The sequence below is a fragment of the Lissotriton helveticus genome, chromosome 6 (genome assembly GCF_964261635.1).
Source record: "Lissotriton helveticus chromosome 6, aLisHel1.1, whole genome shotgun sequence".
Lineage (NCBI taxonomy): Eukaryota > Metazoa > Chordata > Amphibia > Caudata > Salamandridae > Lissotriton > Lissotriton helveticus.
The window spans coordinates 1,842,007,932-1,842,021,041 of record NC_136067.1 but is presented as its reverse complement, the minus strand read 5'-3'; the positions used below and the strand labels follow the sequence as shown (position 1 = coordinate 1,842,021,041).

At 46.2% G+C, this 13,110-nt stretch overlaps 1 protein-coding gene across 2 annotated transcripts in view; it reads right to left on the bottom strand.

The window, feature by feature from the left end:
* The window catches only part of RPS6KC1 (ribosomal protein S6 kinase C1), a 479,581-nt gene that overhangs the window by 280,040 nt on the left and 186,431 nt on the right, over nucleotides 1-13,110 (bottom strand). For both annotated transcript variants that reach the window (XM_078649767.1, XM_078649766.1), the window contains exon 8: nucleotides 10,472-10,593. In XM_078649767.1, coding sequence (XP_078505893.1) covers nucleotides 10,472-10,593 — 122 coding nt within the window. The remainder of the gene's footprint in view (nucleotides 1-10,471; nucleotides 10,594-13,110) is intronic.

The following is a 13,110-nucleotide window of genomic DNA, read 5'->3' as shown; positions in this document are numbered from 1 at the left end:
GGTGCCGACATATCTAAATTAAGCTTCAGTGCCCCTCTAGGAAGGACATCGTGGAAGGTGTTGACATCATCTATAGGTGATACTCTTGAGGGAGGGCTATCTGTAAGGGTAGGAGAATAGTCCCTTTTTGAAGAGTGAGTTGAGGAAGACAACCATGATGGCGTTCTTCTTCGTTTATAATGAGCATGAGCTGGTCTATGCTCAGGAGACATGACTCAGTGATCTCTGGTCCGAGTAGTAGGAGACCTGTCCACCGCCTGCACCAGTCGTCGTAGTGGAGATCTGTGCAGAGGACTAAAATAGGTCGCAGGCCGCTGTACTTGGCCAGAGGGTTCCTTCTGCCAATGATGGAGGAGCAGAAGCCATCTTGGCGAAAGGTGCATCAAAGGAGATTTTTGCCTCTATGCAGAGCTTCTTGGTGATTTTCTTGTCTGCTCTGGAGAATGAGCAGACGAGCTTCTGGACGTTGCGAGCACCTGGGAAGAGCTCATCACTGAAACAGAGGACTCTCTGCGGTTTTTGGAGGCTGATCGTCTTCTCGAGGAACGATGTGACATCGATGGAGTGTCTCGACATCGATCGACTATGTGTCACCATAACTAGTGAATCTTTCGAGAGGGATCTTCTCCTCGACGTCGATCTTTCCTTATGTTTCAACGTTGAATGTTCCGACGTCGAACATCAGGACCTCACTGACTTCACCTTCGACGTTGAGCGTCTTAGAGAACCCAACGAAGTGCAAATGGACGGAGAAATCCTTCTCGATGTCGTGTCCTTAGACCTCTCAGATCTTTCTCTCTTGACACCGAGTGCGTAATAGAAGCCAGCGGAGCAGAGATTGGGGCACTTCTTGACGTCGACGGAGACTGCCATCTCCACATCGAACGTCATTGTGTATACCTTACATCGGGTCTCGACGACGAATCCTTCGTCGCGGTCGTTACGGGTCTAGACCTAGACGTTGAACGTCGCCTGGTTGACGTCAACAGAGGTGTTCGTCTAGACGTTAAACATCTTGCCTCTGATGACGACAAAGCATACACGCCTGCTTCGACGCCGATGCCTCGGCAAGGGCGCAGCATCTCTCGACGTCGTACATCGAACCGATGCCGACAGAGACTTCTCTCTCGACGTTGGGCGAGCCCACACCAACGAAGAACGATTCCTCAACGCCGATCGACACCGGGTTGACGACGGCGGAGGATCCGACGTACCTGTTGTCTTCGTTGACGACCGATGTTCTCTCAACGGCGAGCCCGCCGTCAATTGTATTTTCGTCAACGTTTTCGCTGCAGATGAAGGTATTTTCGGTGCCGAGCCCGACGCCGAAGGAGAGCAGATCGGAACCTTACTGCTGGATGAAGATCTGGCTCTCTCCTTTCTCTTCTTCAACGGAGAGCTGCCTCTTGAAGGTGTTTTCCACTTCTCAGCCAGTTCATAGAGGAGAATCCTCGCTCTGTCCTTCAGAGTTCTCTTGGACAAAGACTGGCAATGCTGGCAAGTCTTGGGAGAGTGATCATTAGGAAGGCAAAGGATACAGACAGGATGGGAGTCTGTTTTGGCCTTCTTCTTGCCACAGGAAGTGCAAGGATCAAACAGAGAGGGCATTTTTGAGTAAAAAATAATACACAACTCTCTCAAAAATAGCATAAACCTACTCCAACAGTAAAAAGACGTCGAAGTAGAAAGCTTTTGAGAAAAAATAGACAATTTCTGACAGAAATCAGAAAAAAACTGAGAGCTAAAGTAATCAGGGTCCAGACAGAAGGAGCCGGAAAGAGCAATTGACTTAACTGTCACCCCTGAGGCATAATGGGAAGCTGGGTGTCATGGCTGCTTTAAAGGCACAGTGCCAGTTTTATTCTATGTGTTTCTGTGGGTTAGCTTTTCAGCTTTCTACACTAAGCCTACGGGCTGGCAATGTTTTTCATTCCTCTTTTCAAGAGTATGACCTCTATGATGCATTAAAGCAGTTTTCAAATGTATTTCTTTCTCCCTGCTTTATTTGAATGTTATATATATATATATATATATATATACACAAAGGAAATTCTTACATTGCTTATCCTTTACTGTATGGAGGGCTGCATTGTGTTTATTGTGATATACATATATAGGTATATGTTTTTAGAGCTACATATATGTTTCCACATGTATTTTTTTTTATATGTTTCCGGGGTCCCCGTGCATGGGCAGGAATATTCATGTGCTTATGACTATTGATGAGGATCCCCTGGAAGAGAACTGTCAGGCACTGAATACCTGCACTTCTTTAATTTTAAAGGGAGAGTACCTGCACTTATCAGCAGAGGTCCATTACTTTTAACAGGAGAGTGATGGCACATCTAATTAGTAAACAGGTTCTCTGGGTCAGTGAGTGGTTCCACTTCTATATTTCCATTTCAAGCACTGGTTCGGAGCAGCAGCAACTCCACTACCAGCTCTGGGCACCGACTGCCTCGGACAGCTGCCTGCCTCTCAGCTGTACCGCCAGCTTGGTCTGAACAAAACCGCTCCTTGACCGGGAGGGACAGCTACGCTGTGGTTCATGGAAATAGAAGAAAGGTTACCAATACAATGAAATGGTGAAGGATTATAGTATCGCCTGCCCTATTTCAAGGGACCTTTATGTGACCATTGGCTGCACAGCAGGTCAGCACAGGTGCAAACAGTGCTGGTTCTCAGAATAAGTGCCGGAGGTAGCCATCAGCACAAATTGTGCATACATCTCTTGCCCCTGATCTAAGTACCTCGCCAGTCCTCCTCCAGCTTCTGGCTTCCCACGTTAGGTTCCAGTGAGGAGCTGATGCAGAGGGATTTTAGGCTGTGAGCTAGTATTGTAGAAAACCTAAGAAGGTTTGGCTATTTGATCTCTCAGTGCCTGTAGGTCGCTTTCCAAGATGTGGCACCAAAGTTTAATAAGCATTGACAAAGACAAAAGGTATCGCCTTTGGGACCTATCGGCTTTGCCAATGATTTTAGTAATATATTACTGTATATACATTGCATATTTTACATAGGTAGGAGCCTTGAGTTTGTTAAAAATTGTAAACTCTCTTTGCTTTAGTGTAATTTTTATTGTAGTTAGAATTTACTTTACTAAGTATTGACAAAACCAAGAGGTCTAAACTGTAAAAGGCTGAGCTGATATTTTTTCCAATGCTTTTATCATACATGTGAGCTGAGTTGTATTTAGGTGTCTGGGTGAGTTATGGGTGTGGGAGTGTTTCAATAAAGGGGCACGATTGAGAGCCCTGGAGGTGAGGCAGAAGGCAGTGTGAGTCAGTGGGTCATAACAGTGTTCTGCTTCCATTCTCAACCAATCCTTGGCCTCTCTCCAGTTTGCACAAAGTGATGTCCATATATGTGCCATTTGTAATTACTAATTCTAATTATTTATAACAAAATCATTGTTATTATTTATTTATATCAAACTGCTAATAAGTAATCACAAATCCAGCAGGTCTGGCTTGTTTTAGGCATACATTTGTGGTTGTGTGATATATCTGATGCAATAAAAAAACCCACAAGCAGGCATGGCCAGGCAGCATGCTGTGTAAAGCACAGGATTGCAGTTCACATGTTTTAATCTATGCCCTTAAAATACTCAGGCAACACCCCTTATAGAAACACCCCTCTTTTTTTGTCTTAGTTGAAGCACTGTGGTCCACAAAACTAAACAGGAGACTCAACGGAAAGGGTAGAAGACACGTTAGAGAGGTAAGGTTGCTGGTGCAATATTAGCAAAATTCAGGATAAAAAAAGGTCAAAGAGAAGAATTAGAAAGAGGTTAGATATCTGGATTTTAGTTTTTTCAAGATATTCCAAATCAGGAACAAGTTTGTTACACTAGCAAGTACCTCCAGCAGAAGAGCTTTTTTCTAGTTCTCCTATGGCAGATTCAATTAATGCTCTTGGCCGGATCCATGGCAGAGCCGTAACTAGACATAACACTGCATGCTGGCATTATACTGCACTGTATTGTATTGCGATTTTTTTTGTAAAATACTTATTATCCCTGATTAGGAATTATAAGGCTGCGCTCTAGTCTGATCAACAACAAGTTGATTTAGTATTGATCAGAGATGGTAAGAGTGCATTTGATGGAGCAGAAGCGTGTCTAGGACATAGCACTGAGCTTCCTGTAAACAGTGCACAAAACAGCATGAGCATTCCAATTAGAATCCACAGTACTATCGGTCTGATTCATTCTTCCGTTTTGGATAACTGGCTGGGATGTATATCAATGTTCCTAAGTGTATAACAAACTGTAATTCAAAACTGCTGAAGTTCTTCATTTTGCACAAGGATGTCTGCATTGGTAAATCCATGATTGTTACTTTTGATTGGATTGATAGCTAACTAGTTGTCTCTAAACCGATAGGTTAGTTCTATTGCTTTCTTTTGACTCTGGTAAAATACACATCTGTCACACATGGAAGGAGGCTCTATTCTTAGGGTGTCCAACATAGATCCACACAGACTAGATTCATGCCAGATTTTCATGCTATCAATGGAATAGGCAACTACTTTTGGTAACGCTATATCTGGTAGAGACTGTCTAGCTGCAGATTTCTCATCTTTAAGTATTACCCAGGCATCAGACTGGATGAGAGGAATTTTTCAACAGTACCTCTGCATGCCAGAAGGTGGCACCTTGCGGCTCAGCACTGACGCTGTTCTTCTATGTAAGTGACTTGCAAGCAGTGCTTTAAATGGGCCAGTACTGTCCGGTACGGAGTACCTGCACTTTTTTATTTTGAGAGGGGGAGTAACAGCACTTCTCAAGAGAAATGCTACACCTTTAATTGGAGAGTACCTGCACTTCTCAGAAACAAGCAGGTGCTCTGGTACAGAGTACCTGCACTTCTATTTTTCCATTCAAACACTGCTTGCAAGGCCATATAGGCACCACTCCTGAGTGCTGATGTCAGCTTCTTTCAAGACTGTCCACGCCCCCAGATGCAGAGCCCCAAAATCAAATTGGTAAACAGTGTGCAGATTCATAGACTTGGGATCTTATTAAAGGATAGAGTTCAATGACAGAACGGGAAGTATCGGAAGGTTGGTGAGGAATCTGCAGTGGCAGCAACAGCAGATCCTCCCGGAGGAGCAACCTGATCGGAGGACATATGCTCAATCCTAGGAGTTTTGGATACCATACTCAGTGCCCAATCCAGAGCCACTAGGATGACATAGGCCTTGTCTGTCCTGATCTTCTTGGGAACTCAGGGCAGGAGTAGTATGAGTCGAAATGCATACAAGGATCCCAAACTCCACTTGAGGCGCAATGCATCACAGAGAGAGACGTCCTGGAAACTCTAACATGCAGAAGAGCGGACATTCGCTCCATGCGGTGGCCAATAGATCAAGCCAAGGTTCTCCTGATTCGTAGAAGAGACCATTTCACCTCCGGGTGTAACTACCATTTGTGATCTGCTTGGCGTCGACAGCTGAGCTCGTCCACCCTGGCATTCAATGATTCTGCAGGTGGTTCACCACCAGGAAAATTAATTGGTCCAGTCATTTTCAATTTTCAGAGGCGCAAGGCAAGGCCTCTTGGCACCGGATCGGTGACCTCACCCTGTTTTTTGCAGTACCATATGTCAGTGTTCTTGTCTGCGAGCAGCACCTGGACCAGCCTTCCCTTGATGAAAGGCAGAAAGGCTCTAGAGGTGGATATGGAGCCAGGACTCAGCTGAAGATAAGAGGCCTCTGATCTACACCTCTCCCAGATGGCCGCCCCATCCCAGAAGCGAGGCATTGGTCACCCCTCTCAGCTCTGGGTGGGAAAGGGAGAAGGATCAGCTGCTGACCTAATTGCGGTCCAGTAACTATCACAGCAGATCTTTTGCAGTCTCCTCTGAAATCTGAATGTAGTCGTAGAGGTCCCACTTTATGTTAGGCCCACTGGGACTTCAGATCCCACTACAGAGCCAGCATATGCCACCTGGCATGCTCAACCAGCAGGCGCCGGAGGCCATCAGTCCCAGCAGCCTCATAGTCAACCTCACTGAAATCCCGGCCAAAGGCTTGAAGATCGGGATTATAGCCTGAATGACCTGGACTCTCTTTCCTAGAGGAAAGGCACGAAAACGAACCATGTGCAGAATGTCTCTGATGAAGGAGTCAGGGGTGACTTCGGCATGTTGATAGTGAACCCCCAAATTTAAAAGGGTTCGCTGTAGTCTGGATGTGGTTGACGACTGCCCGGGAATAAACCGGCCTTTAACAGTCAGTCAACAAGGTAGGAAAAGACTGGCATCCTAGACCTCTGAAGATAAACTACCATCACCAACATCGCTTTCGTAAAAACCCGAGGGCATCCAAAGAGGAGCACAGTAAGCTGGAAATGCTCCTGTCCCACCACGAACTGCAGGTGGCACCGAAGGGACAGCAGGACGGGAATATGAAAATAGCCACCTGCAGGTCCAACGCCACCATCCAATCTCCAGGGTCAAGGGTAGACAAGACCAGGGCCAGGAAGAGCATCTTGAATTTAATTTCTCCTTTTAGAGTAAAGTGTTCAGATGGCGTAGGTCTAATGTAGATCGAAGGCCTCTGACCTTCTTGAGCACTAGAAAGTAGCAGGACTAACAACCATGCCCCACTTCTGGCGCCAGCACCCCCTAGACAGCCCCTTTGGACAAAAGGTTTTGCACTTTCTTCCGTAAAATGGAAGAAATGGTCCTCCATCAGTCATTGAGGGGGGATCGTAGAAAGTGTGGCGGGGAAAAAAATGAATGGGAGGGCATACCCTATGCAAACTATTTGCAGGGCTCACCTGTTCGAAGTGATCACGCCAACCTGGAAAGAATCACTGGATTCTGGCTTCCACTGGGTGGCCGTACTTTATCAAGGGCACACTAAAGAGGTTTGACAGGTGGAGCAGCGGTGGGAGTGGCAGGCTGGGCATCATACTGATCTTGTCCACGTGGGCGGAGTACACGTCAGCCATTACAGCGAAATTGCTGGGTACCCTGAGGGGGGTTGTTCAGGTTGGCGGTAAGGGGTGCCTCTTCCAAAATCACAAGAGAAGCATTCAAACTGTTGTGTTGGTAAGGAGGGGCTTAGATAGCGAGCTATAGCTCTACTCTCCTTAAATCGCTTGAGAGTCGAATCAGCCTTGTCCCCAAACAGGCGCATTCTGTAAAAGGGCATGTCCATCAGGGAGGAATGGATGTCGTCGTCGCCAGAGAACCCAGTGGATCGCTTCCACGCATGGAGGTGAAAAGCAACATTGGTGCCAAAACCTTGCCCAATAGAATCAGTGATGTCCAAGCGACAACAAATCGTGAACTTGGCTGCATATTGACCATACAGAGTTGATTACCCTAGGAGAGGATGAAGGTCGTCAGGGACATCCAGAAGTACTTGTGGCATTAAATCCCAAATGGCATGGGAGTAACTGTTGAACAAGCAGCTGACGTTGACTGGAGACGGCAAGGCTGCAAAAGTTTCCACGTGTTTAGATTGAGGAGAGTGGCAGGAAACATGGTTCCGTATAGACTGACTTGTGGAGGCCTCAACCACAGGCTATCAAGTGAAGGATACGGCGAGAAGAAAGCAGGGTCGTCCGAAGCAGGACGATGGCGGCTGGCAACATGTCGGCTGACAGGTGACCCAGAGCAAGTTTTGGCCCAGGTCCCTAATAAAGTCTCCATCAAAGCCTCATTAAACGGGAGGACAGGCTCAGCAGAAGTCTGTCCAGGTTGCAGGAACTCAGTAAGCACATTAGTTTCTACCTCCATGGTGGGGAGCAGGAGGTCAAGAACTTCGTCTACTCCATGAATAACTGTAACATTGGAAGCAGATTCTTCTGTGGCAGGTCCAGGAGGAGAAAAAAAAGAGCTATTTCTGAAGAAATATCGAGGCCACTAGCCACCTGCAAGTCCTTGTACCAAATGTCATCAGCGTAGAGATGAGCAAACTCATCACCCTGGTCATAGTAAACGGAATTGGTGCAAAAAAGGGATGGCAAGGTGGGCTGCCTCTCTTGAGGGGCTGTTAAGTCCAATGGAGGAAGAGGCACTTTGGGTGGATTGGATGAGACTTTGGTCAAGGTGAGATTGGCGCCGAATCAATGATGGAGAGAACGACCAGGTCTTCCTTTTCTGGCATCAACCGAGTTGGCATGGATGTCGAGGAATCCAGGCCGGCACAGGTCTCGGGGCTGGAAATGGGGAGGTCAGTGGAGCTGGAGATGGGTTTGAGGTGTCGCAGTGGCGCTTAGGGTGAACCCACTAGTGGCACTCCAGATCGAGGGCTTTGTGGCTCATTGGGGCCCGGAGGCACACCAGAGAAGGGGCATGGCATTTGGCCCCGTAATTTCAGGCTGTGCCGGCAATAGGTGGCGGGATCGGCTCCAAAGTCAGTCAACTTTGGGAGCAAGATTGAGAAAGTGGTGCCCCCTACACGCCTGCTGAAGCAAAGGCAATGGCATGAGGGATCAGAATTCTGTTTCAAATTCTTCTGTTCCTTTTTAGATTTACCTGAAGACTTGGAGCGTGATGAAGACCAGCCTCTCAAACCGCTCCAATGACTTTGGGAAGGAGAACGAGATCAGGATTGAATCCTGGACCTGGACCGCGACTTCGAGCAGTCCCGACAGGGAGTCTTCTTATGCTTGGCGACGGAGTTTCGGCTTGTGTTCCCTGATGACTTCTCGAGTTATCAGCACACAGTCGGTGCAGGCTTTGGAGTCATGGCACGACCCCCAAGGAAAACAAGCATACTTTGTGGGAATCCATCACAGACATTTGTTTGAGATAGTCCATACAGGACTGGAAACCTGTTGTTTTTGGGGGTGACATCCCTTGCACACCGGAAAGATTTGAGGTACAATGCCTCTAAGAAGCACAGGAGGGAGTTCCAGATCCGCATCTGGTGGTATAGAAAGAAAGGAACTGACATCAGTGCGCGGGAGTGGCGCCTATGTAGGCCCCAGATATAATTTCCGGAACTGAACAGTGTCAGAGCCGAGCTGCAAGGCACAAACTTTCAGCGCGCAGATGTACTACTAAAAAAGTTTCCGGAGTCAGTCCGACGCCTGGGTACTATTCAAAAGGTGAGGAATTTGCAGCTAGAAGTCTCTATCAGAAAAAGTAATTTTATAAGTAATCATTGTATATAAATATATCTTTTATGGTTATCCTGAAATCTGACATAGATCTGGTCCTACTAACTAGACCTACGCTGGACGTCTCTGATCTAGACCGTGCATTTGGTGACCGGATCCAGGTGGTAACACAGGCTGGTGCTGATCATGCTGGTTGGGGGAACATAGGCACACGCTTGAAAAATGAACACAGGGATTAAAAAAAGTAATTGCTGCTGCCAAATATCTTCATGAAGGGGGCCGAGGTACTTAAAAAAAAAAAAAAGAGGTGATGATTCTCAATCCCTGAAGATATTGGCCCAATACATTGCATCAGCATTAGCGGTCAAGTCAAACAATAAGATGGAGACCACCAAGCATTATTGGGTGCTCTGAGGGAAATAGTGAAAAAACAAACCAGCACAAGAATGCATGTAGGTTAAGAGGATAATACTGATGAAGCAAACCATGACCCTAACCAGACTGGAAAAAACTACCACCTTCTGGAATCTTTCTCTTCCTAGCAACAGCAGTGCCCTGAACAGCCAGGAAATCAACATGAAGCAGAACGGAGACACTCATAGATACAATAGTTTGGTGTCCATGGGTCAAGGTAAACATTCAGGAGAGCTAAGAAAATAATGATTAATCAGTGCAACAAAATAGAAGGAAAAAAAAGAAAATATTAAATAGACAGTAAGTCAACTAACAGATAGAATTGATGCACATCAATAGTATTGCACATTGACTCTTACATTTGTGGCCTTTCCTTCTCGTCAAGTGGGAGCTTCACTTTAGGCACACCAATTCGTTTTTAGTGAAACAGAGTACAGGTCCAGAACAATTTACCAACTTAATACCACCATTTTTTTTCAATTGCCAAATCTGATTATAACATCTTTATGAAAGGGGATCAGCCTCATAGTAAGCCTTTTTAAGTCGGGGGTTGATTTGTTGACCAGTGGATGAGCTAGAACTCCAATATGACTGTCTACTAGAAACATCTCATTTTAAGATAGCTCTTATTGTATGAAATGGACCGCAGAAAAAGTTTATCATCTTTTTTGTGAAAACCATTTTGTGATGTTAAGGTGGTCCATACTAAAACTATTAAATTAGCTGTCACAGCTTATGCTTTATTAGTGTCTACCACTACAGAGGCGAAGTACCACACAGAAGTGTTCTTTTCTGGAGCAGCAAACCAAACAGCAGCTTAAAACACATGCAGTACGAATGATGCCACACTAGCCTTACTGCACGTTTGTGCTAGATGCCATTTTACTGCAGCTGTTAGTTTTTTTTTAGCTCTTTGTAGACATTTGTCCAAATAGTGAGAACATTATTTGGATGAGATATGATGAAAGAAACACCTACCCCAGGAATAGATCCATCTTCAGACGAAGGGTTCCCATATATGCTGGAAATTCTTTCTGCTCGGAGAAGGTATTCAGCAGTCTTTTTCTTCACCGCTTCTCGGCGAGTTGGACTTGGTTCACCTAGAATGAATAGGATACTGGTCTTATGCGCGTAGGAGTGACAACAGCAACGTATTGAACATTTTCATTCTTTAAGAACAATTAATTTACCCAATAGGATGTTGCCCAGAATAGTGTAACGCTTTAAAAAATGTCTTCTTAACTCCTCTGGGCTGGAGGAGCGGTGAGGGTGGCACTGCGGACGTGTTTCCTTTCAACGTATTGTGGTGGTTTGGCGACCTCTGACATCCTCTCCTATTACCAGGCCTCCCATCTTCTGGTCCTCAATGTGTGGTGGTACAGGAGAGACCCAGCATATGCCCTGGAACGACATCTGATGGGCTCTAACTCCCTACATGTGATATTGTATGCAGCACGGCTGCGAAAGAGGGTACCTCCGGCTACTCAACTTGTCTTCCAGATATGGAGGCGGGCACTGCATCGCATGGGATGGTGGGGCACGTTGACTGAGGAGACCCCATTGTGGAATAACGGACGCCTTCCTGCCCTGGAGTCACTCCGGGGTTTTAGGGTCTGGGATAATATAGGAATTTCAATGCTAGGGGATGTGATGTCGGGAACAACACTTAAATCCTTTCAGGATTTGTGAGTAGAATATGACATGCCCCGGTCCCAATTTTTCCGATATCTGCAATTACGCCATGCCATCACACCGAGCTTGGAAGGTCTGGAATCCCTCCTAGAATTTAGTCCGTTAGAGGCCAAGGCCTTCATGGGGGACTTAGGAGATAAAAAGATATCTCGCATCTATCAGACACTAGTAACACATTGCTCCACAACACTACAGAAGCTCCGAGAGTCATGGGAGAGAGATGTGGGGGAACTGGAGGAGGAAGACTGGCGGGAGGCATTAGGGGCCCCTAGAAGCGCAGCCATAGCGATGCGTCTGCGGCTTATCCAATTGAAATACTTGCACAGGATCTACTATACTAGGGAGAGACTGTGGCGGGCAGGCCTCATTGCATCCCCAAATTGTCTTAGGTGTGAGAGGGAAGTGGGGACGTTAATCCACACGGTGTGGAATTGTAGCTTACTGGCTAGGTTCTGGAAAGGGGTGTGGGATTGTTTGACCGAGGTCTTGGGGTGGGAACTCCCACGCACATCGCGCTTAGGTCTGCTGCACGTGATGGACGGGGTGGGGGGAACAGATATAAGAGCCATTTATTGTTACTGGGCCTGACTATCGCCAAAAGAGATGTAGCTAAAGCATGGATTGCCCCCGAGCTCCTTCAGTTCCGGTGTGGAAGAAGGGGTTGGATTTTTGCATGGGGCTGGAGCAGCCAATCTTTGTGGCCTGCGGCTGCCCGCGTAAGCATTATAGGATATGGAAGAGATGGGCTGATTATCGGGGCCTGTGGTGGAGCCTCCGGTGGAGCAGGAGGCTACTCTGGAGATTGTATAAAGAGCCACAATGAAAGGTGTAGGTTTACTCTAGATCAAGAACCGATTTGCAGAATAGGGGAGACGGTGTCGTGTGACCGGGTGGGGCGGGATCCGGGGGAGGGGGGGGGGAGGGAGTTGGGAGGTTCGGGAGGGGTGGTGGGGCTAGCATTGTTCAGTTTGATACTATTGCCGGACACAAAATGATGTAAAGATTGCTACTTCATTGATAATATGTACATGATTGGCAGTTAACTCCGGAGTGCGGGGTGCTGCACTATGCATGTAATCTATCAAATAAAATCTGTTTTCCAAAAAAATGTCCTCTTTATGATTTTAGGACTAGCTGAAATTTCTCCCTCATTACTATATTTAATTTACTGTCATAGAAATCTGTCTTGGTATGTCTCTGGACCCTCCACAACGTGAACCTAACGTATCTTACCTTTACCTCACCTTATCTGCAACTTTGGAAATTTTTGTAGTCTAAGGGCCAGATGTATGAAGCATTTTTGAGGTCACAAATGGCCCGATTCGCAGAATCGAGCTGTTTACGACCTCAAAAATGCTTTTTTTAATGCACAAACCACAAATATCAATTCGGTAACAAGTTACTGAATAGCAATTTTGGATTGCGACTAAAAACAGAATTGCTTTTTGCAAGGGGCATGTTTAGGGTGTCTCTTACCAATAGGGAATCTTAATGGTACATACTAATGTTTTGCGAGCGGAATGCATTCATATTTTACCACCAACTCTTGTGATGCCTTCGCCTTTGAGAATGTTTTAAAAATATCTTTTAAAAGCTGCAGTTGTCCCACAGACAATTCCGGTCCAGGGAAGACATGGCTTGGCAGTTCGGTCTGGACTGTTTCCATGAGGCACAGGGTCAAGACTGATTTGCATATGGCCATGTCTGAACTGGGGTGGCTTGGTGAGCAAAATACCGATGGATTAAACCCAGATCTTTGACTGGGGGTGAATGTTTTGCCATTGTGCAACATTCCGTCCATCATCTTGTGTTTTTTGCTGTCCCACAGACCAGTGCCTGCTTTAAACAACAAAGAAAATTAAATGTATTTTTTTTAAGAGTTTTATATAGCGCACCTCCAAAGCCGTGGTCAGACCGCTCATCAG